Source organism: Ranitomeya variabilis, chromosome 4 (assembly GCF_051348905.1).
Source record: "Ranitomeya variabilis isolate aRanVar5 chromosome 4, aRanVar5.hap1, whole genome shotgun sequence".
Taxonomy (NCBI): Eukaryota; Metazoa; Chordata; class Amphibia; order Anura; family Dendrobatidae; genus Ranitomeya; species Ranitomeya variabilis.
In genome coordinates, this window is record NC_135235.1 from 765,298,372 (window position 1) to 765,323,876 (window position 25,505).

Below are 25,505 nucleotides of genomic sequence, written 5' to 3' on the forward strand. Positions count from 1 at the left end.
CCAAGGTGTCCTTCACATAGTCAGCTAGTCCCCTCCAGAATACAAGGATGAGGACTTTATCTGGCCACTCCAGCTCAGATGCCAAAGTCCGGAAGTGGACAGCAAAATGGCTGACCATGGACGAACCCTAAGTCAATGCCAGCAGTTGGAGCGCCGTATCATGGGTGACACGATATCCCAAAAAGACCTGTTTCAGAGTGCTCAAGAACCGCAGAGCACTCTGCACAACATGATCGTTGCGCTCCCACAGCAGCGTAGCCCACTCCAACGCCCTGTCCGACAGAAGGGATATAATAAATCCCACCTTAGCCCGCTCCGTGGGAAAACGTGCAGCCAGGAACTCAAGATGTATTGCACACTGGCTCACGAATCCCTGATACAGCTTACTGTCACCAGCAAACTTGTCTGGCAACGGGAGATGGGATAATATCGGCGCAGGTGTGGCAGTGGACAAACAAGCTGCAGCCAAGCTAGCAGACTGAACAGCAACTGCGGTAACATCCACAGCTGAGGTGCGCTCGAGAGCCGCCAACCTGCCCTCCAGCTGCTGGATGTACCACTGCAGTCGCTGTTCGTCCGCCATTACTAACCAGACCCTGGCGCTAGTATACTGTTAGGGCTGGCGGAATGCACCGAGTAAATATAATGATAGTAAAGGTGCGTTCGCAGCCCGGGGTCCACCGTGCAGGAGTGGGACCTGCTGCTAGTAAATGGCGGCACTATATGGCGGTACTACGCCAGAATAGACACGGGTTCCGTCACCCGGTCTGTATAGGAGCGAACTCTGTTGCTTCACAGAGTCGCCGAGAAAAAAGGGAGCGCTGTGCCGTTACCAGACACAGGGTGCAGCAAATGGATACTAGTGGGATCCCTGCAATTCACCCCCACTATGCTGCTGGTTGATCCCGCTCTGACCTTCGGTGGCTTTTGAGCCTGCGCCTGAGGACGCCCAGAGTCAGATGCTGGGACCAGGCGGGAATTCCCAACTTACACTGATGGTTGGCAGGAGCAACAGGAGATAGCCGCACAGAGTGCGTACAGCCGATGGGAATGATTCGTAGCTTTTCACCAGAACAGGCATACATCCACAGACACACACAAGTACTGATTTATACTAGCGCCGAGCTGCCCTGCGAGCCTTTTATAGATGTAGCCTTCCAGAACCTTCCTAGTGGTCCAATCGGAGCCGCTACAGGACCTGAGCATGTGACCTCCGAAGTCCAATGAGAGATGGTCCCATGGGCATGCTCAGTAGATGAAATGCAGGACTTAGTCCCTGGAACGTCTGCTCACCGCTGATCAATGCTGGTTACAAAGGCTGAACCTGGGGCGGCAGCTGTAACCAGCCGCACAGTATCAGCTTGAGCCAGACCCAGGGACGGACATCTCTGCTGAGCAGGCTCCACTGCGGCTGGAGAAGAATGGGACACCGCAGCGGAGGTGGTTCGAGATTCCCCCTGTGCAGAGGCGGGAACTCGACACCTAACACCTTGTCACGTGACTTAGGATTATAGCCAAACCAGAATCTCAATTTGCAGACACTGTGTTTCGGGGTACTGCCCCTCATCAGTGCAAAGCAGAGATCTGGTTTGGCTGTGCGAGATTCCTCAGAGCATTGCGGCTTTAAGCCTCCTCATCTCGGCATGTTTAGCATGTCGATCTCCGCAAGGAGAAACGATACTTCTTGGATAACGGTCTGCCGCCTCTCGCACAGCCAAACCAGATCTCCGCTTTGCACTCACGAGGGGCAGTACCCCGAAACGCAGTGTCTGCAAATTGAGATTCTGGTTTGGCTATGACAGAAAAGTTCTTAAAGCTTTACACCCCAACAGATAACATTTCCATTAAGGAGTCCCTTGTAAAATTCAAAGGAAGACTGCACCTCAGCAATTTATTCCTTCTAAGAGGGCAAGGTTTGGAATAAAGCTCTATAAAATGTGCGAAAGTTCAACCGGATACACATCAGCTTTTCGCATTTATGATGGGAAAGATAGCCAACTAAACCCCCCAGGATTCCCTACTTAGCTGGGGACATCTGAAAAAATCATTTGGAAGCTGATAACTCCATTTTTACAAAAAGGCTACAATCTGTATGTTGACAACTACTACACCAGCATGCCCCCATTTAAAAGTCTGGTTGAACATAACATGGGGGCTTATGGGACCATTCGCAAAAACCATCAGGGGTTTCCACAATCATTGGTCAATGAAAAGTTCCGAAAGGGGCAGTCAGGAGCTCTACGCAATGGAGAGCTTCTTGCCCTTAAGAATAAGGCTAGGTTCACATTGCGTTATTGGGTGATCGCTAACGGACAGCGTTGCACGGCGAAAATGTCCCAATTAACGCCGTGCAACGGGTCCGTTAGCGCACCCATTGACAGCAATGTTCTTTCTGCCTGAAGCGCATCGCTAGCGCGTGCCTTTTTCGGCTCGCACTAGCGATTTGCCGTTCTTTTGTGGCGCGCCTCGGGATGTTAACACGACCCCTAAACGCGACCTCTAAAAATACATTGCGTTAGCGCAATCCGCTAGCGCTAAACGGATTGCGCTAACACAATGTGAACCTAGCCTAAGGATTGAGATATTTTTATCCTGAGCTCGATCCACACAGATGCCACAAGGGCCACAGCGGACAACAGGGATCCACTACTCCAAAACCTGTGTCTGTCATTGACTACAACAAATATATGGGGGGTGTGGACCTCGCAGATTAGGTTCTACAGCCATACCAGGTATCAAGAAAATCATATAACTGGTAAAAAAAAATTGTCATTTGTTTCAGGTGGCCTCATATAATTCTTTTGTGTTACTGAAAAAAGCCGGAAATGCAGATACTTTCCTTGATTATCAGGAAAAGGTCATTGAAATTCTTGTTTTTGAAAATGTCCCCGTCAATCCTTTACAATCTGAAGATGTCAGATGACTCACTGAGCGACATTCTATTGCACTCATTCCAGCAACTGAAACAAGAAAGATCCCCAGAGAAGATGTTGTGTATGTTCCAAGAGAGGAATGAGGCATGAGACCTTAGCAGGTCTCCAAAGTGCCATAACAGCAGAATCCCCCCTGAAGTGACCCCATTTTTGGAAATGACACCCCTCTGGGAATTGGAAATGACACCTCTCTGCGAATTCATCTATGGGTGTAGTGACATTTACATATCTACTTGTTTACCAATGTAAATTCTGGGGTTAAAACAACATCTTAGTGGTAAAAATTTAATTTTCTTCACTGCCCAATGGTATAATTTTCTATGGAACAGCTGTGGTGTCAGTATGCTCACTGCACCACTAGAAGAATTCATTCAGGGAAGTATTGTGTAAAATGCAGTCACTTTTGGGGGCTTATGCTGTTCTGGCACCTCAGGGGCTCTGACAATGTGACATGTCACCCACAAACAATTCCAGCAAAATCTGCTCTCCAATAGGGCGCTCCTTCCCTTCTGAGCTCTGCCATGCGCCAAAACAGTGGTTTACCCCCACATATGGGGTGTCAGCATACTCAGGACAAATTGCACTACAACTTTTGGGGTCCAATTTCTCCCGCTACCCTTGTGAAAGTAAAAAAAATTAGGTCTAAATGAAAATTTTTGTGAAAGAAAAGTAAATGTTTATTTTTTCCTTCCGTATACCATTCATTCCTGTGAAGCACCTAAAGGGTTAATAAACTTCTTGAATGTGGTTTTGAGCACCTTAAGGGGTGCAGTTTTTAGAATGGTGTCACTTTTGGACATTTTCTGTCATATTGACCAAACTCACTTCAAATGTGAGGTGGTCCCTAAACAAAATGGTTTTGTAAATTTTGTTGTAAAAATCAGAAATTGCTGGTTAAATTTTAACCCTTATAGCTTCCTAACAAAGAAAAATGATTTCCAAAATTGTGCTGATGTAAAGTAGACATGTGGGAAATGTTATTTATTAACTATTGTGTGCTAAGACTGTCTGATTTAAGATCATAAAAATAAAAATTTTGAAAATTGTGAAATGTTCAATATTTTCGCCAAATTTCCATTTTTTTAACAAATAAACGCAAGTTATATCAGAGAAACTTTACCACAATCATAAAGAAAAATATGTCAAAAGAAAACAGTCTCAGAATCACCAGGATTCATTGAACTGTTTTAGAGTTATAACCTCATAAAGTGACACTGGTCAGAAATAAAAAAATGTGCAAAAACAGGCCCAGGTGTGAAAGGGTTAATATTTTGCTGCACAACCTTTTGAGGCAATCACTGCAATCAAATGATTCCCGTAACTGTCAATGAGACTTCTGCACCTCTCGACAGGTATTTTTGATCCACTCCTCAAGAGCAAACTGCTCCAGTTGTCTCATGTCTGAAGGTTGCCTTTTCCAGGCGGCATGTTTCAGCTCTTTCTAAAGATGCTCAATAGGATTTAGGTCAGGGCTCATAAAAGGCCACTTCAGAATAGTCCAATGTTTTCCTCTTAGCCATTCTTGGGTGTTTTTAGCTGTGTGATTTGGGTCATTATCCTGTTGCAAGACCCATGACCTGCGACTGAGACCAAGCTTTCTGACACTGGGCAGCACATTTCTCCCTAGAATCCCCTTATAGTCTTGAGATTTCATTGTACCCTGCACAGATTCTAGACACCCTGTGCCAGATGCAGCAAAGCAGCCCCAGAACATAATAGAACCTCCTCCATGTTTCACAGCAGGGACAGTGTTCTTTTCTTGATCTGCTTCATTTTTCCATCTGTGAACATAGAGCTGATGAGCCTTGCCAAAAAGTTCAATTTTTGTCTCATCTGGCCATAGGACATTCTCCCAGAAACTTTGTGGCTTGTCAACATGTAGTTTGGCAAATTCCGGTCTGGCTTTTTTATTATTTTTTTTCAACAATGGTGTCCTCCTTGGTCGTCTCCCATGAAGTCCACTTTGACTCATACAACGATGGATTGTGCGATCTGACACTGATGTTCCTTGAAGTAGAGAACGACAAGGCACTCAACAAAAAATGACTTGTGGTTGGTGCTCAAGTAGGGTATCAACCCGTAATCTAAGCAAAAATAAACTTGACACTCAAAATGATGAAGTCCTCCTGTCCAGCTCCCAGGACCTCAACACACGCAGTACTTTAAATCAGCGACCACATTCGCCTCACATGGATGCGCTGCACATAATCTGATCTACATATATAGCAACCAGCACTTGGTCACAGCGATAGTAATTACCTATAAAGGACATGCTGAACTGAATTCTGATTCCCCACGCAGCATCCAGTACTCTACCACAGCGACGGCAGTCGCTATTTGTGGATGCGCTACATTTAATTTAACCACATTTAATCTTGCCTCCTTAAATAGCATTCAGGCATTTTCCTCTTATCATCCTTCAAGCTTATTTGAAGCACACTGTCTTATCTTTCTGAACCAGCAAGATGCTCTGATGAAGGTCCAATGTGAGACCGAAAACGTTCAGCTATTTCTTCTGTTTTTGTCTGGATGCAAAATAAATGACATTTCCTTATCTTTCATCATTTTGAGTGCCATGTTTATTTTTGCACTGATGTTCCTTGAGCTTGAAGTTCACCTTTATTCTGTTTAGAAGCTTTTCTGGTCTCTTTTGTTACCATTCGTATTATCCGTCTCATTGATTTGTCATCAAAATTCCTCCTGCGGCCAAATCCAGGGAGGTTGGCTACAGTCCGATGGATCTTACGTTTCTGAATAATATGTGCAACTGTAGTCACAGGAACATCAAGCTGCTTGGAGATGGTCTTATAACTTTTACCTTTAACATGTTTGTCTATCATTTTCTTTCTAACCTCCTCAGCCCTATATACAGGCCACTCACTGATTCCAAGACTGTAGACCCGTGATGCTAGTTAGTGGACACACCGCAATTTATCATGTCCCTTTTGTCACATTATTTTCAGGGGTACCATCATTTCTGTCCAGGCCTATTTCATGTGTTTGCTTTTCAACCATGCTTCCACAGAATGTAAAAAAAAAATAAATGTCTGACTTTCACTTGTTCATTTTCATAGATCTTTTATTTCTTATTACTTTTGTCAGATTCAAGTTATTTCTGTGACCACTGTGCTTTATTCTGTCATTAAACGAAGGGTACCAACAATTTTGACCACATATGTATAGATTATAACCCTCCGTGAATTAATTTATAAAAATGGAATCACTTTATGGGGATTTCAACTATTCTAATTTTCTGTCATTTAGTCATATTAGTGTTGTGAATTCTGCTCTTGGGCTCCCTCCGGTGGTTATAAGTGGTAGCGCTGCTGTTTTTGGATAGCAGCATTCATCAGGTGCTCTGCCTTTTGCAATTTTGACTGGGCTATTTAGTCTTGCTGGATCCTTTAATCAGTGCCAGTTGTCCATTGTTCCTGGAGGATTCACATCTCTTCCTGGTCTCTCCTGCTTGCTGTTCATTTCAACAAAGATAAGTTCTGGCTTTGTTTTTTGCAGTCCACATGCTGTGGGCCTTATTGTTCAGTTCATTTCCATGTTTTGTCTTATCCAGCTTGGTCTGTATAAGGACTTGTGCAGCCAAGCTGGTATCTCTGGAGATGCAGACATACCCTCCATATCTTTAGTTAGATGTGGAGATTTTGTATTTTCTGTGGTGGATATTTTCTAGTATTTTAATACTGACCACATAGTGCTCTGTCCTATCCTTTCTATTAAGCAGAAGCGGCCTCCTTTGCTAAATCCTGATTTCAGTCTGCGTATGTTATTTCCATCTCCTCTCACAGTCAATATTTGTGGGGGGCTGTCTATCCTGTGGGGATTTTCTCTGAGGCAAGATAGTTTTCCCTTTTCTATCTCTAGGGGTATTTAGTCCTCCGGCTGTGTCGAGATGTCTAGGGAGTGTTAGGTACATTCCACGGCTACTTCTAGTTGCAGTGTTAAGTTCAGGGTCTGTGGTCAGTACAGGTACCACCTTCTCCAGAGTACGTCTCATGCTGCTCCTAGGCCACCGGATCATAACATATTAGGGCTTCTGCATATGGTGTTTCCAATCTCATCTGGGATCTGTTCCTGCTGTCCAGCTGGAGTAATCTGCTCCCTACTTCAGCCAATTGGAAAGCACCACACCCTACTAAAGCTCAAAGCACATGGCCGGAACCTGCCAGAAACAGCGTTGTTCTCCTCTGGTTCAGTCCTCTGTGCTCAGCTTGCGGCTTGTGCATTTGTTTCCTGTTGTGAAAGTGGCCCATTTACTGACTACTCTTGTGTCTTCTGATTCTGTATTCTGTCCTTCCGGTTCTGTCACAGCTACCTGACTATTCTTCTTGCCATCTAACACCGCAGAATAGCAGGTAACACCATGGTCCAAGCCTAGGAGTCCCAGTGTAAGTCCAGATCCATGTAACGGTGTTAAAGGGCGCTGAGCAAGGCAATCCTTGGGATATGGAAAGCAGAGAAGATAGTGCCAAGCATATTCATGGTGGATATCTTTTGAGCTGCCAGTTGACCATGAACAGTGATCTTAATACATTGTGTCTGCAAACTATTCCAGCTAGATCTGCATTCAAACAGCTAAATGGCGCTCCTTCCCTTCTGAACACTGCCATGTGCCCAGAGAGTAGTGTACAATCGTATGTAGGGTATTGTGAGAAGCTGGAAAATAATTTGTAAGATCCATTTGTTTTCTATTATCTATTGTGAATAATTCCAAAGTTATCCCCACATAAAGTGACACACGTCAGATTTTAACCCCTTTCTGCGATCTGATGGAATAGCACATCTGATGGCAGATCCCCTGCTTTGATGCGGGCTCCTGCAGTGAGCCCGCATCAAAGCCGGGACATGTCAGCTGATTTGTACAGCTGACATATGCCTGCAGTACCGACAGGTGGAATCGAGATCCACCTGCCACTATTAACTAGTTAAATGCTGATGTCAAATGCTGACAGCAGCATTTAACAAATGCTTCTGGCCCTACGGCTAGAAATGAGCGCACCGGTGACCCCCGCCACATGATCGGAGGTCATCGGTGCATTGACTGTCATGGTTCTCAATGGCAAGAGAACGTAGCAAAGCATACAAAAGGACTAGCTCTTGGAAGATGGGAACTAGAGCTGACTGTGAGCTAAACCTACCGCACAACTAACAGTGGCCGGGTAGCGTGCCTACGTTTTATCCCTAGACGCCCAGCGCCAGCCGGAGGACTGACTGACCCTAGCAGAGGAAAATACAGACCTGGCTTACCTCTAGAGAAATTTTCCCCAAAAGGCAGACAGTAGCCCCCACATATATTGTCGGTGATTTCAGAGGAAATTGACATACGAAGTATGAAAATAGGTTTAGCAAATTGAGGTCCGCTTACTAGATAGTAGGAAGACAGAAAAGGGAACTTCACAGTCAGCTGAAAACCCTTTCAAAACACCATCCTGAAATTACTTTAAGACTCTAATATCAACTCATGACACCAGAGTGGCAATTTCAGCTCACAAGAGCTTCCAGCCTCAGAAATATTCAATGACAGAGAACTGGAACAAAAATGCAAAACAAACTTAGGACTAAAAGTCCAACTTAGCTGATAGTAGTCTAGGAGCAGGAACATGCAACAGAAAGGCTTCTGGTAACATTGTTGGCCGGCGTAGAAATGACTGAGGAGCAAGGTTAAATAGAAAACTCCCACATCCTGATGGAAACAGGTGAACAGAGGAGATGAAGCACACAAGTTCAGTACCACCAGTGACCACCGTTGGAGCCCAGAAACCAAATTCACAACAGTACCCCCCCCTCAAGGAGGGGGCACCGAACCCTCACCAGAACCACCAGGGCGATCAGGATGAGCCCTATGAAAGGCACGGACCAAATCGGAGGCATGAACATCAGAGGCTGTCACCCAAGAATTATCCTCCTGACCGTAGCCCTTCCACTTGACCAGATACTGAAGTCTCCGTCTGGAAACACGGGAGTCCAAGATCTTCTCGACAACGTACTCCAACTCACCCTCAACCAACACCGGAGCAGGAGGCTCAACGGAAGGCACAACCGGTACCTCATACCTGCGCAACAATGACCGATGGAAGACATTATGAATAGAAAAAGATGCAGGGAGGTCCAAACGAAAGGACACAGGGTTAAGAATCTCCAATATCTTGTACGGGCCGATGAACCGAGGCTTAAACTTAGGAGAAGAAACCTTCATAGGGACAAAACGAGAAGACAACCACACCAAGTCCCCAACACAAAGACGAGGACCAACACGACGACGGCGGTTGGCAAACTGCTGAGTCTTCTCCTGGGACAACTTCCAATTGTCCACCACATGCCCCCAAATCTGATGCAACCTCTCCACCACAGCATCCACTCCAGGACAATCCGAAGACTCCACCTGACCGGAAGAGAAACGAGGATGAAACCCCGAATTACAGAAGAAAGGAGACACCAAGGTGGCAGAACTAGCCCGATTATTGAGGGCAAACTCCGCCAAGGGCAAAAAGGCAACCCAATCATCCTGATCCGCAGACACAAAACACCTCAAATAAGTCTCCAAGGTCTGATTAGTTCGCTCGGTCTGGCCATTAGTCTGAGGATGGAAAGCAGACGAAAAAGACAAATCAATGCCCATCCTAGCACAGAATGCTCGCCAAAATCTAGACACGAATTGAGTTCCCCTGTCAGAAACGATATTCTCCGGAATACCATGCAAGCGAACCACATTTTGAAAAAACAGAGGAACCAGCTCGGATGAGGAAGGCAATTTAGGCAAGGGGACCAAATGGACCATCTTAGAGAAACGGTCACACACCACCCAGATGACAGACATCTTCTGAGAAACAGGGAGATCAGAAATAAAATCCATGGAGATGTGAGTCCAAGGCCTCTTCGGAATAGGCAAAGATAACAACAATCCACTAGCCCGAGAACAACAAGGCTTGGCCCGAGCACAAACATCACAAGACTGCACAAAACCTCGCACATCTCGCGACAGGGAAGGCCACCAGAAAGACCTAGCCACCAAATCCCTGGTACCAAAGATTCCAGGATGACCAGCTAACGCAGAAGAATGGACCTCCGAGATGACTCTACTGGTCCAATCATCCGGAACAAACAGTCTACCAGGCGGGCAACGATCAGGTCTATCCGCCTGAAACTCCTGCAAGACCCGTCGCAAGTCTGGGGAAACAGCAGATAATATCACTCCATCCTTAAGGATACCTGTAGGTTCAGAATTACCAGGGGAATCAGGCTCAAAACTCCTAGAAAGGGCATCCGCCTTCACATTTTTAGAACCCGGTAGGTAAGAAACCACAAAATTAAACCGAGAGAAAAATAACGACCAGCGCGCCTGTCTAGGATTCAGGCGCCTGGCAGACTCAAGATAAATCAAATTCTTGTGGTCAGTCAATACCACCACCTGATGTCTAGCCCCCTCAAGCCAATGACGCCACTCCTCAAAAGCCCACTTCATAGCCAAGAGCTCCCGATTACCAATATCATAATTTCGCTCAGCGGGCGAAAATTTACGAGAAAAGAACGCGCAAGGTCTCATCACGGAGCAGTCGGAACTTTTCTGCGACAAAACCGCCCCAGCTCCGATTTCTGAAGCGTCGACCTCAACCTGAAAAGGAAGAGTAACATCAGGCTGACGCAATACAGGGGCGGAAGAAAAGCGGCGCTTAAGCTCCCGAAAGGCCTCCACAGCAGCAGGGGACCAATCAGCAACATCAGCACCCTTCTTAGTCAAATCAGTCAACGGCTTAGCAACATCAGAAAAACCAGTTATAAATCGACGATAGAAATTAGCAAAGCCCAAAAACTTCTGAAGGCTCTTAAGAGAAGAGGGTTGCGTCCAATCACAAATAGCCTGAACCTTGACAGGGTCCATCTCAATGGAAGAAGGGGAAAAAATGTACCCCAAAAACGAAATCTTTTGGACCCCAAAAAACACACTTAGAACCCTTTACACACAAGGAATTAGAGCGCAAAACCTGAAAAACCCTCCTGACCTGTTGGACATGAGAGTCCCAGTCATCCGAAAAAATCAAAATATCATCCAGATACACAATCATAAATTTATCCAAATATTCACGGAAAATGTCATGCATAAAAGACTGAAAGACTGAAGGGGCATTTGAAAGACCAAAAGGCATTACTAAATACTCAAAATGGCCCTCAGGCGTATTAAATGCGGTTTTCCACTCATCCCCCTGCTTAATTCGCACTAAATTATACGCCCCACGAAGATCAATCTTAGAGAACCACTTGGCCCCCTTTATTCGAGCAAACAAATCAGTAAGCAGTGGCAAAGGATACTGATATTTAACCGTGATTTTATTCAAAAGCCGATAATCAATACACGGCCTCAAAGAGCCATCTTTTTTAGATACAAAGAAAAAAACGGCTCCTAAGGGAGATGACGAAGGACGAATATGTCCCTTTTCCAAGGACTCCTTAATATATTCCCGCATAGCAGCATGTTCAGGCACAGATAGATTAAATAAACGACCCTTTGGAAACTTACTGCCCGGAATCAGATCTATAGAACAATCGCAATCTCTGTGCGGAGGTAGTGAACCAAGTTTAGGCTCCTCAAAAACGTCACGATAATCAGATAAAAATTCCGGAATCTCAGAGGGAATAGATGACGAAATGGAAACCAAAGGTACGTCCCCATGAGTCCCCTGACATCCCCAGCTTAACACAGACATTGCTTTCCAGTCGAGGACTGGGTTATGAGATTGCAGCCATGGCAATCCAAGCACCAACACATCATGTAGATTATACAACACAAGGAAGCGAATAATCTCCTGGTGATCCGGATTAATACGCATAGTTACTTGTGTCCAGTATTGTGGTTTATTACTAGCCAATGGCGTGGAGTCAATACCCTTCAGAGGTATAGGAACTTCCAGAGGCTCTAAATTAAACCCACAGCGTTTGGCAAAGGACCAATCCATAAGACTCAAAGCGGCGCCAGAGTCGACATAGGCGTCCGCGGTAATAGACGATAAAGAGAAAATCAGGGTCACAGATAGAATAAACTTAGACTGTAAAGTGCCAATTGAAACAGACTTATCAACCTTCTTAGTACGTTTAGAGCATGCTGATATAACATGAGTTGAATCACCACAATAGAAGCATAACCCATTTTTTCGCCTAAAATTCTGTTGTTCGCTTCTGGACAGAATTCTATCACATTGCATAATCTCTGGCGCCTTCTCAGTAGACACCGCCAAATGGTGCACAGGTTTGCGCTCCCGCAAACGCCGATCAATCTGAATGGCCATTGTCATGGACTCATTCAGACCTGTAGGCACAGGGAACCCCACCATAACATCTTTAATGGCATCAGAGAGACCCTCTCTGAAATTCGCCGCCAGGGCGCACTCATTCCACTGAGTAAGCACAGACCACTTACGAAATTTTTGGCAGTATATTTCAGCCTCATCTTGCCCCTGAGACAGGGCCATCAAGGCTTTTTCAGCCTGAATCTCTAAATGAGGTTCCTCATAAAGCAACCCCAATGCCAGGAAAAACGCATCCACATTGAGCAACGCAGGATCCCCTGGTGCCAAAGCAAATGCCCAATCCTGAGGGTCGCCCCGGAGCAAGGAAATTACAATCCTGACCTGCTGTGCAGGATCTCCAGCGGAGCGAGATCTCAGAGACAAAAATAATTTACAATTATGTTTGAAATTCTGGAAGCGAGATCTATCCCCGGAGAAAAATTCAGGTAAAGGAATTCTAGGTTCAGATATAGGAGCATGAATTACAAAATCCTGTAAACTTTGAACCTTCATAGCGAGATTATTCAAACCTGTAGCTAAACTCTGCTGATCCATTTTTATCAGGTGAAATCAGAACCATTCAAGGATTAGAAGGAGAGAGAGACGAAGGCTGCAGTAAGCAGAGATGCAAGTGAATCAACTAATGAGCAAACTCAGAAAAAAAAAAAAAAAAAAAAAATTCTCTGCAGACTTCTTTTCTCTCCTTTCTTCTGCCAATCATTTTAACCCTTGGCCGGCCAAACTGTCATGGTTCTCAATGGCAAGAGAACGTAGCAAAGCATACAAAAGGACTAGCTCTTGGAAGATGGGAACTAGAGCTGACTGTGAGCTAAACCTACCGCACAACTAACAGTGGCCGGGTAGCGTGCCTACGTTTTATCCCTAGACGCCCAGCGCCAGCCGGAGGACTGACTGACCCTAGCAGAGGAAAATACAGACCTGGCTTACCTCTAGAGAAATTTTCCCCAAAAGGCAGACAGTAGCCCCCACATATATTGTCGGTGATTTCAGAGGAAATTGACATACGAAGTATGAAAATAGGTTTAGCAAATTGAGGTCCGCTTACTAGATAGTAGGAAGACAGAAAAGGGAACTTCACAGTCAGCTGAAAACCCTTTCAAAACACCATCCTGAAATTACTTTAAGACTCTAATATCAACTCATGACACCAGAGTGGCAATTTCAGCTCACAAGAGCTTCCAGCCTCAGAAATATTCAATGACAGAGAACTGGAACAAAAATGCAAAACAAACTTAGGACTAAAAGTCCAACTTAGCTGATAGTAGTCTAGGAGCAGGAACATGCAACAGAAAGGCTTCTGGTAACATTGTTGGCCGGCGTAGAAATGACTGAGGAGCAAGGTTAAATAGAAAACTCCCACATCCTGATGGAAACAGGTGAACAGAGGAGATGAAGCACACAAGTTCAGTACCACCAGTGACCACCGGGGGAGCCCAGAAACCAAATTCACAACAGTTGACATAACAACCAGGTCTCCTGAAGATCTCTATGGTTGTTGATGCCAGATTGCTGTGAGCGCCACCCTGTGGTCGGGGCTCATAGGAATGCTGTAATTGAGATACATAGAGGTGATCTAAGCATCACCACTATGTAGCAGAGCCGCTCAGGCTATGCCAGCTTCTAACCTCCCATGGAGGCTATTGAAGCATGGCAAAAGAAAAAAAAAATTAAATATGAAAAAAAAAATATAAATAAATAAATAAAAGTTCAAATCACCTCCCTTTCGCCCCATTCACAATAAAACAATTGAAAAAAAAAATCAAACCTACACATATTTGATATCACCGCGTTCAGAATCGCCCGATCTATCAAAAAAAAAAAATTAACCTGATCGCTAAACGGCGTAGCGAGAAAATTTTTTCCAAAAGACAGTAATACTTTTTTTGGTCACTGCGACATTGCATTAAAATGCAAAAACGGGAGATCAAAAGAACGTATCTTCACCAAAATGGTATCATTAAAAACGTCAGCCTGGCACGCAAAAAATAAGCCCTCATCCAACCCGAGATCACGAAAAATGGAGACACTACAGGTCTCTGAAAATTGAGCAATTTTTTCTTTTTTTTTAGCAAAGTTTGGAATTTTTTTTTACCAATTACATTAAAACCAGACATGTTTGGTGTCTATGAACTCGTAATGACCTGGAGAATCATAATGGAAGTCAGTTTTAGCATTTAGCGATCCTAGTAAAAAAGGCAAACAAAAAACAAGTGCGGGATTGCACTTTTTGACAATTTCACCGCACTTGGAATATTTTTTTCCTGTTTTCGGGTAAAAGACATGGTAAAACCAATGATGTCGTTCAAAAGTACAACTTGTCCCGCAAAAAATAAGCCCTCACGTGGCCATATTGATGGAAAAAGAAAAAAGTTATGGCTCTGGGAAAGAGGGGACAACGAAAAAAGCTCCAGGGGTTAAGGGGTTAAAAATGGGACCTGATCAAGAACACAAAACTGGCTGCGGGAAGAGGATAAATCAGAGGATTCTGGACACTACTGTAATCAAAAACTGACTATAGACAATAACATCTACTGAAATGCTCAAACTGAACCATCAGTAATAAATGAGGAGCTAGTGGTGAAACCTCTCTGGGGTAATTAGAGCACGGGGCTCGGTGACTTCACAATCTAAACTATCGGAAGCTCCAATATTTTCTGTCAGATGAGTTTCAAGAAGAAATATTACACATTTATAGAGAACTGTGTATAATAGTGCAGAGCGGAGATGTCTTATAGGGAACCTGTCAGCAGGATTGTGCTCAGTAACTACAGACACTGTCAGGTCGGTGCCGTTATACTGATTACACTGATACCTGGTGATGAAATCCGTCTTGTGGTTGTTGTTTTATCTGTATTTGTAGTGTTCAGTTAATGAGATTCTTGTGCTCTGGGGCGGGGCTGTGGGAGGGGCTTTATGTGGTGCTCTGATTACATATTCATCTGTATTGGCTTATAACAGATCATAAGGTCAATGGCGGTGCCTGCGCAGTAGCATCTATAAGTAAGACAGTAACCACCGATCGACCAAACCGCTGTATGACCAGCTCTACCCTCGCCTACTGTATTCTCACCCATCCCTTATAGATTGTGAGCCTTCGCGGGCAGGGTCCTCTCTCCTCCTGTACCAGTTATGACTTGTATTGTTTAAGATTATTGTACTTGTTTTTATTATGTATACCCCTCCTCACATGTAAAGCGCCATGGAATAAATGGCGCTATAATAATAAATAATAATAATAATAGATAGATGCTACTGGACAGGAGCCGCTAGTGCCATTTTGCTGGATGCAATTCTTTTTCTAAGCCTCCCAATAGCCACATTATTATAGGCATTATCAACAATAATATCAACACTATTATATGTATTATGTAAAAATGGGGGGCAGGTCAGTGAGGGATCAGCGACCTGTCATAGGCCAATACAGATGAATATGTAATCAGAGCACCACATAAAGCCCCGCCCACAGCCCCGCCCCAGAGCATCACATAAAGCCCCGCCCACAGCCCCGCCCCAGAGCACGAGAATCTCATTAACTGAAAACTACAAATACAGATTACACAACAGTAAGCCAGAGTTGCATTCATTTATAGTGGAACATTGGAGCTACTATGAATCCCGACCAGAAAACTAGAGAAAATAAAGAAAATAATATTGCTCGCCATTTCAAGAGAGATTGTGCAGTAATCTGAATTTCTTAGGATAAAACAATGTAATTTATGCTGTGGAGTGAACCCATGAAACCAGGGCTGGAGCCAACACATCTCCTGCAGGCGGGAATAAATGTATATTACAGCCATCAGCCGCGCACAGCTCAGAGATATATCATGGCACCGGTGTGATGGGTTTATGTAGATTATCACAATCCTCCTTGAAGTTAGTCGGTTTTAATACAAATTGAAAAGTCAGGATAAAGGGAAACTCTGTTATTGTCCAGAAATTCACACTTGGCCTCACAGCACATTTAATGTTGTCGATCATAAAAGTGAAGTTTGGCCAGAAAGACTGGACCTGGTCTTGTAGGGACCATATGATCACATTCAGCAGCACAGAAGGGAGAGAAGGGAGATTCATCCGATAAGATCTCAGGGTTCTAGGAAGCCAACACCATCATTACCCTCCGCTTTCTCTTACAGGCCCATTATATTTTTCTTCAAGTGATTTTCTATCTTGTCAGCACATTCTACGTATGCTGTCATTTGGCTTTGTAGTTTACAGATCTGGGCAGGTAACAGTGTCTCCTAAACCCAGGGGCTAGGTGGATCTACCAGGTTGTAAGTTCTATAGAAAAGGGCTTTCAATGACCAAAGTTATTTGAACATTTTTTCGGTGGAGGATAATGTTGTGGTCTACAGGCAAAATGGTGATCATGGTAATACGGCCGGACTACACCACCAATAAAGCAGCCACAGCCGGTGACTGAGAAGAGTCTGTGACTTCTCTGCATTTAGTGGTTACTACTCACCTGGGTAGCCATATGTAGGAATCTCCTCTTTACACCACTCATCCCCCCTCACATATCTCTCTGTAGTATTAATATGGGTCAGATCTTCATCCTGAAACAAATATTGTAAAAGTCACCGACAGATGGAGAAGTCACATCTATGAACAGCTCTAATCCTGCCATCTCCGCCGTTCTCATTACACAAGTATAAAACATATAATACTGGTGGATAAAACAAGACTGAGCACAAGAACTTCACCGGCATCTACACATCATAGGGGAGATCTCCTGACACCTTCTCTCCATCTACCTGATGATCCTGAGGAGCACTGGGATCTTCTTGGTTACAGTCCTGTGGAAGAAGAGGACGGGGACATCTCTCTGGTGTTGTCCTCTTACTGGATAGATCTGGAGGAAACACATACAGGGACTGAATTCATTCTTTACATACAGATAATTATAGGCCGTGTGTATTTAGTCCTGTCTATTACCTGGAGATGTGAGGGGCTGGGGAACCTCCATTATGACGTTCTTGTACAGATCTCTGTGTCCTTCTAAATACTCCCACTCCTCCATGGAGAAATAGACAGCGACATCCTGACACCTTATAGGAACCTGACACATACAATGATACCGTCATCCCCCCGATCCCTTCATAGTGTTACTGTATAATGTCCCAGCATTCTCAGCACTGTCACCTCTCCAGTCAGCAGCTCAATCATCTTGTAGATGAGTTCTAGGATCTTCTGGTCATTGATGTCCTCATGGATCAGGAGGTGAGGTGGAGGCCCCGTGATTGGGCTCAGGGGTCTTCCCCATCCCTCAGACACAGGATCCTGACAGCGATCACTAGAGGTCTTCTTTACCACTGTGTAATCCTGGTAATGGAGAGACACATTAATAAATCTCACTACAGACATTTCCAGAGTCCTCACCTCCCCAGTTCTGTCCATCTGTTATTCCCATAGATAAGAATGATGTAATGTGACGTCATCAGAATCTCTCACCTCTCCAGTAAGCCGGAAGAGGATCTCTAGGGTGAGGTGTAATATCCTCTCCGCCATTTTGTCTCTGTCCATATCCATCTTTGATGGGTAAATCAGGAAAATTCTCTTTTGTAGAAGATCTTCACTGAGAGGATCTGATATTGTAGAGACCTGAATGAGAAGATGAGCCGATGAAACATCATAAGAATCCTGTGTAATAATACAATTACTGGAGATAATAAGGGAAACATATGAGGAGATGTATTATTTTACAGTATTTAGTTTCCTTCTTTACATCTACTAATAAATCCTATATATTTAGGCCACAGACAACAAGCAGTTTCTTCCTCGGAGTCGGCAGCTGAATACGTTTCTCATAGACTCATCTTCCATAACGCTAATTCTCGTCTCATTTACCGACCCTGGAATCGGCATTAGCAATACTGCAGGAGATATTCATTACACGCAACATGAGAAATAACAACTTCATGATGAGGACGACATCTTCATCTTCTACTACGGCTCTAGAAACATATTTGGCCAGAGTCGGTCACTGACTCCATCACCACCGGCCGTGTATATGAAGGTTTCCCGTCTTCTCCGCACTGTAATCTTCTATCTATAGGGACATTACTAATATATTGGGCATATAGGGGACATTTCTAATCTATGGGGGCACACGGGGGCCAGCAGTAATATATGGGGGCACACGGGGGCCAGCAGTCATATATATGGGGGCACATGGGGGCCAGCAGTCATATATGGGGGCACACGGGGGCCAGTAGTGATATATTGGGGCACACGGGGGCAAGTAGTAATATATGGGGGGCACAGGGGCTAGTAGTAATATATGGGGGCACACAGGGGCCAGTAGTAATATATGGGGGGCACACAGAGGCCAGTAGTAATATATGGGGGGCAAACAGGGGTCAGTAGTAATATATGGAGGCCAGTAGTAATATATGGGCGCACATAGGGGCCAGTAGTGATATATGGGGGCACACAGGGGCTAGTAGTGATATATGGGGGCACACAGGGGCCAGTAGTGATATAAGGGGGCACACAGGGGACAGCAGTCATATATGGGGGCACACGGGGGTCAGCAGTCATATATAGGGGCACACGGGGGCCAGCAGTCATATATGGGGGCACACAGGGGCCAGTAGTAATACATGGGGGCACACGGGGCCAGCAGTAATATATGGGGGCACACGGGGGCCAGCAGTCATATATGGGGGCACACGGGGGTCAGCAGTCATATATGGGGGCACACGGGGGCCAGCAGTCATATATGGGGGCACACGGGGGACAGTAGTGATATATGGGGGCACACGGGGGCCAGGAGTAATATATAGGGGCACACAGGGGCCAGTAGTAATATATGGGGGCACACAGGGGCCAGTAGTAATATATGGGGGGCACACAGGGGCCAGTAGTAATATATGGGGGGCACACGGGCCAGTAGTAATATATGGGGGACAGTAGTAATATATGGGCGCACACAGGGGCCAGTAATGATATATGGGGGCACACAGGGGCCTGTAGTGATATATGGGGGCACACAGGGGCCAGTAGTGATATATGGGGGCACACAGGGGCCAGTAGTAATATATGGGGGCACACGGGGACCAGTAGTAATATATGGGGGCACGCAGGGGCCAGTAGTAATATATATGGGCACACGGGGGCTAGTAGTAATATATGGGGGCCAGTAGTAATATATGGGGGCACACAGGGACCAGTGGTGATATATGGGGGCACACAGGGGCCAGTAGTGATATATGGGGGCACACAGGGGCCAGTAGTGATATATGGAGGCACACAGGGGCCAGTAGTAATATATGGGGGCACACGGGGGCCAGTAGTAATATATGGGGGCACACGGGGGCCAGTAGTAATATATGGGGGCACACAGTGGCCAGTAGTATTATATGGGGGCCAGTAGTAATATATGGGGGCACACAGGGGACAGTAGTGATATATGGGGGCACACAGGGGCCAGTAGTAATATATGGGGGCACACGGGGGCCAGTAGTAATATATGGGGGAACACGGGGGCCAGTAGTAATATATGGGGGCACACAGGGGCAAGTAGTAATATATGGGGGCCAGTAGTAATATATGGGGGCACACAGGGGCCAGTAGTGATATATGGGGGCACGCAGGGGACAGTAGTGATATATGGGGGCACACGGGGCCAGTAGTGATATATGGGTGCACACAGGAGTCAGTAGTAATATATTATTATTATTTTATTATTATTCATTTTTATAGCGCCATTTATTCCATGGCGCTGTACATGTGAAATACGGGGCAAATATAGACAAATACATTAGACATGAGCAAAAAAAACAAGGCACACGGGTACATAAGGAGGGAGGACCCTGCCCGCGAGGGCTCACAATCTGCAGGGGATGGGTGATGATACACTAGGAGAGGGCAGAGCTGGTTGTGCGGCGGTTCAGTATCACTGCAGGCTGTAGGCTTGTCAGAAGAGGTGAGTCCTCAGGTTCTTTTTGAAAGTTTCTATGGTAGGCGAGAGTCTGATGTGCTGGGGTAGAGAGTTCCAGAGTATGGGGGAAGCACGGGAGAAGTCTTGGATGCGGTTGTGGGAAGAAGAGATGAGAGGGGAGTAGAGAAGGAGGTCTTGAGAGGATCGGAGGTTGCGTGTTGGTAGGTACCGGGAGATCATGTCACAGATGTATGGAGGAGATAGGTTGTGGATGGCTTTGTAGGTCATTGTGAGGGTTTTGAACTGGAGTCTCTGGGCAATAGGAAGCCAGTGAAGGGCTTGGCATAGGGGAGAGGCTGGGGAATAGCGGGGAGACAGGTAGATTAGTCGAGCAGCAGAGTGTAGGATGGATTGGAGTGGTGCCAGAGTGCTAGAGGGGAGTCCAGAGAGTAGGAGGTTGCAGTAGATATATGGGGGCACACGGGGGCCAGTAGTAATATATGGGGCACACGGGGGCCAGTAGTAATATATGAGGGCACACAGGGGCCAGTAGTAATATATGGGGGCACACAGGGGCCAGTAGTAATATACGGGGGCACACGGGGGTCAGTAGTAATATATGGGGGCACACGGGGGCCAGTAGTAATATATGGGGGCACACGGGGGCCAGTAGTAATACATGGGGGCACACGTGGGACAGTAGTAATATATGGGGCACACGGGGTCCAGTAGTAATATATGGGGGCACACAGGGGCCAGTAGTAATATATGGGGGCACACAGGGGCCAGTAGTAATATATGGGGACACACAGGGGCCAGTAGTAATATATGGGGCACACAGGGGCCAGTAGTAATATATGGGAGCACACAGGGGCCAGTAGTAATATATGGGGGCGCAGCCCCTAACCAGGAGCCCCATGTTATATACAGGCTCCCAATACACTATAACATAGGGCACAAGCCCTTCTAGTGCGGCCGCTCACTGTATGACAGCACAGCAGGCAGAGTCTACATTATGTCTGCATACTGTTCCCATACAGCACATCCCCTGCTTCTGAGCATGCTCAGTCCCACACAACGGATCCCTGCACATGGAAGCACACATGCTGCCCTGGATCCGTGCTCCATAGAGCTCCATGGTAATTCCAGACATGTAGCCGCGGATCGGTCCGTGTCCCTGTGCTTGCATTTTTCAGATGACTCGAAACTGCAACAAGTTGCACTTTTGTGCATCTGGTAAAACATGCAGACACCTGGATCTGTGGGAAAACCGTGACAACTGGATGCACACGCAGGACCCATCTGTCACCACTGAATGTCAATGGAGACAAAAACGGATCTGTGTGCAGCCATTGTCACATAGATTGCAGAATATGCAAGTGTGAAACCAGCGTAACACTATATGATTGGAGCTGTACTAGATTTCGCCAGATTCCGCCTAAAATCACTTTATATTACCCTCAGCAGCAACTGATCCATCCTCCTCCCTGTATGTTCCTGGCCAGGACTAACACTATGTTACCAACCTTCTGAGTCCTCCTCCTATACACACCATATACAGTATAGGTCATGGATGAGGCCAGTGTATCTTTATTTGGGACTAAGGTAACTCACATCCTGACTCCAGCACTGAAGCACGGTGTAACACTAATGCCTGCAGTCTGGGGGCACTGAAGGGTTAACACTAGGAAGCCCTTGTTTCTCTTCCCATCCACCCTGTCCTGTGCTTGTCTGCACCATCTCTACAGTCCTCACCTGCATTTACTGACAGTCTTGCTGTGGACTTAATCGTTCAGCTCATGTTATGTTTTTTCTTGTCCAGCTTGTCAGTATGATATATTCAGCTTAGCTGGAAGCTCTGGGGTAGCAGATTTGCCCTCCACACCGTGAGTCGGTGTGGAGATTTTTTGTAAACTCTGTGTGGATTTTTTAGCTTTTAATACTGACCGCACAGTATTGTTTTCTATTCTGTCTAGCTAGAAGTGGCCTCCTTTGCTAAAATGTTTTCATTCTGTGTATGTCATTTCCCTCTCCACTCACAGCCAATATTTGTGGGGGGCTATCTTTCCTTTTGGGGATTTTCTCTGAGGCAAGATAGCTTTCTGTTTCCATCTTTAGGGGTAGTTAGTTCTCAGGCTGTGACGAGGTGTCTAGGGAGTGACAGGAACATCCCACGGCTACTTCTAGTGTTGGTGTTAGGATCAGGAACTGCGGTCAGTACAGATACCACCTCCTCAGAGCTCGTCCTATGTTGCTCCTTAACCACCAGGTCATAACATCTTCTCAGTCACAGTCACTACCCCGAGTCTGAGAAGCTGCAGGCCCCAGTGGTCACTCACACTGCTGACTCCTCCCAGTCACAGTCACTACCCCGAGTCTGAGAAGCTGCAGGCCCCAGAGGTCAATCACACCGCAGACTCCTCCCAGTCAGTCACTACCCCAAGTATGAGAAGCTGCAGGCCCCAGCGGTCACTCACACGGCAGACTCCTCCCAGTCACTACCCCGAGTCTGAGAAGCTGCAGGCCCCAGCGGTCACTCACACTGCAGACTCCGCTCAGTCACAGTCACTACCCCGAGTCTGAGAAGCTGCAGGCCTCAGCGGTCACTCACACTGCACACTCCTCTCAGTCAGTCACTACCCCGAGTCTGAGATGCTGCAGGCCCCAGCGGTCACTCACACTGCAGACTCCTCCCAGTCACAGTTACTACCCCAAGTCTGAGAAGCAGCAGGCCCCTTGGTCACTCACAGCAGACTCCTCCCAGTCACAGTCACTACCCCGAGTCTGAGAAGCTGCAGGCCCCAGCGGTCACTCACACTGCAGACTCCTCTCAGTCAGTCACTACCCCGAGTCTGAGAAGCTGCAGGCCACAGCGGTCACTCACACTGCAGACTCATCCCAGTCACAGTCACTACCCCGAGTCTGAGAAGCTGCAGGCCCCAGCGGTCACTCACACTGCAGACTCCTCTCAGTCAGTCACTACCCCGAGTCTGAGAAGCTGCAGGCCACAGCGGTCACTCACACTGCAGACTCATCCCAGTCACAGTCACTACCCCGAGTCTGAGAAGCTGAGGGCACCAGCGGCCACTCACAGTGCAGACTCCTCACAGTCAGTCACTACCCTGAGTCTGAGAAGCTGCAGGCCCCAGAGGTCACTCACACTGCAGACTACTCCCAGTCACAGTCACTACCCCGAGTCTGAGAAGCTGCAGGCCCCAGCGGTCACTCACACCGCAGACTCCTCTCGGTCCCAGCAGGGGGCGCTCTGTGTGTTGGCTCCTTCAATACCAGCACTGACCCCACAGCTCCGCACTGCAGGAAGCTACTGAGGGAGCAGCGAGCGGTCACGGTACATGCTGAGGCCCTGACCTGTACTAATCACCAGCCACACAGGTGTGAGGGTGCGGAGTATGGAGGCGATATAGGAGGAGGAATCCCCCACATGGAGGATGACGAGGACTGCGCAGACTCCACCTGCAGAGCCGCACACCGGACACCGGGAATCCACAGGGAGAAAGGAGCTTCTAGCGCGGAGGATCCCGGGAGGAGACAACGTCACAGGGAGGGGCGGGGCCTCGCTCAGTCCGGCGGTTTTCGCATTATAACGATATGTGCACACGTTGTGGTTTTTATCGCGGATCCGCGGCGATTTTGATGCTGCGGGTCCACAGCGGTTTCCATTGCGTTTACAGTAAACATGTAAACCAATGGGAAGCCGCAATCCGCTGTGCACATGCTTCGGGAAAAACCGCGCAAAAGCGCAGCGGTTTACAACCTGCAGCATGTCACTTCTTTGTGCAGAATCGCAGCGATTCTGCACCCATAGGAAATCATTGATCCGCTTACTTCCCCCATGGGGCTGTGCCCAAGTAAGCGGATAATGTGAGGTTGCTACCCGGGGTGGAGGAGAGGAGACTCTCCTCCAGGCCCTGGGAACCATATTTGTGGTAAAAAAAAAAGAATTAAAATAAAAAATGATGCTATACTCACCTCTCAGCGCTGCACGCGGCCGGCCGGTCGCAGGGTTGCTGTGCGAGCAGGACCTGCGGTGACGTCGCGGTCACATGACCGTGACGTCATGAAGGTCCTTCTCGCACAGCATGTTTGGAACCGGACCGCCGCGTGCAGCCCCGAGGAGATCCGGACATCAGAGGGTGACTATAAACCATTTTTTTTATTTTTAACATTACTATTGATGCTGCATATGCAGCATCAGTAGTAAAACCAAAACCCGCAGCGGAAACCGCAAGACGAAACGTGATAAATCTGCAGGGATAACCACAGCGGTTTTGCCCTGCAGATTTATCAAACCGCTGCGGGAGAACCCACAGAGGACCGGAACCGACGTGTGCACATGGTCTAAATGGTCCCTAGTATTATGTGACTCAGTTCATGCAGGTGAAACCCCGCCCACCTATAATATAAAAACTATAAAAACTCCTACCTGGTAGGAACCAATTAAATGATTAGTAGGCGGAGTCACGGCAGCTTCATTCCGGGATGTTACTCTCCGTGAGAGCCAGTCAGGGAATTCAGGCTGTAGGATCCCGGAGCTGCTGCGTGAGGAGAGGACGGACACTGCGCAGGCGCACAGTACACTGACGTCACCGCTCACTGGGCGTCACTCCTTTCCTCCAGCCCGCCCCCTTCTCATCTTTAGAGGCTGTAGGATCCCGGAGCTGCTGTGTGAGGAGAGCACGGACACTGCGCAGGCGCACAGCACACTGACGTCACCGCTCAGTGGGCGTCACTCCTTTCCTCCAGCCCGCCCCCTTCTCACCATTAGAGGCTGTAGGATCCCGGAGCTGCTGTGTGAGGAGAGCACGGACACTGCGCAGGCGCACAGGACACTGAGCGCGGCACAGAGTGAATGCCTATTAAACATGAGTTCACGATATGTGATCGCGTGCGGGGAGGGGGACGCCGGGTGTGCGGGGGGGGGGGAGGGGGGGACGCCGGGTGTGCGGGGGGGGGGGAGGGGGGGACGCCGGGTGTGCGGGGGGGGGGGGAGGGGGGGACGCCGGCTGTGTTATCTATACTTTTTCTTATATTTATTCCATCAGGACTCTGTACCAGATGCGATACTCTTAAACAGAAATGTCATAAAAATGTGGGCACCCACATTGCAGCAAAGCATAAAAGAGGTGATTGTGCATTTCATGTCTGTTCCCCATCTTTCCTGAGATTCGGAAAGGTAAATGGCATCTGTCCCTGTCATTGACGATGGTAGAAGTCTGTCCATTCTATCTGTCCCTGTCATGGAGGATGGTAGACGTCTTCAGCCACCAGCTGTTCATCCCGTAGAGTGACGGTGACAGCAGGAGGAGGACACAGTGACCGCTCCCCCTCCTATGAGCCGTGGATATATATATATGTGTC

At 46.9% G+C, this 25,505-nt stretch overlaps 2 protein-coding genes across 2 annotated transcripts in view; both read right to left on the reverse strand.

The window, feature by feature from the left end:
* The window catches only part of LOC143767122 (uncharacterized), a 36,743-nt gene extending 19,790 nt beyond the window's left edge, over positions 1-16,953 (reverse strand). Inside the window, exons 1-2 of the mRNA XM_077255145.1 lie at positions 16,948-16,953; positions 16,710-16,800 (exon numbers count right to left, since the gene is read on the reverse strand). Of these exons, the coding sequence (XP_077111260.1) occupies positions 16,710-16,800; positions 16,948-16,953 (97 nt within the window). The remainder of the gene's footprint in view (positions 1-16,709; positions 16,801-16,947) is intronic.
* LOC143766870 (uncharacterized) overlaps positions 1-24,741 on the reverse strand; it is a 512,717-nt gene extending 487,976 nt beyond the window's left edge. The window contains exons 1-4 of the mRNA XM_077254866.1: positions 24,571-24,741; positions 17,696-17,845; positions 17,387-17,566; positions 17,180-17,303 (exon numbers count right to left, since the gene is read on the reverse strand). Of these exons, the coding sequence (XP_077110981.1) occupies positions 17,180-17,303; positions 17,387-17,566; positions 17,696-17,773 (382 nt within the window). The 5' untranslated portion in view covers positions 17,774-17,845; positions 24,571-24,741. The remainder of the gene's footprint in view (positions 1-17,179; positions 17,304-17,386; positions 17,567-17,695; positions 17,846-24,570) is intronic.
* Between the last annotated feature and the right edge of the window lie 764 nt (positions 24,742-25,505).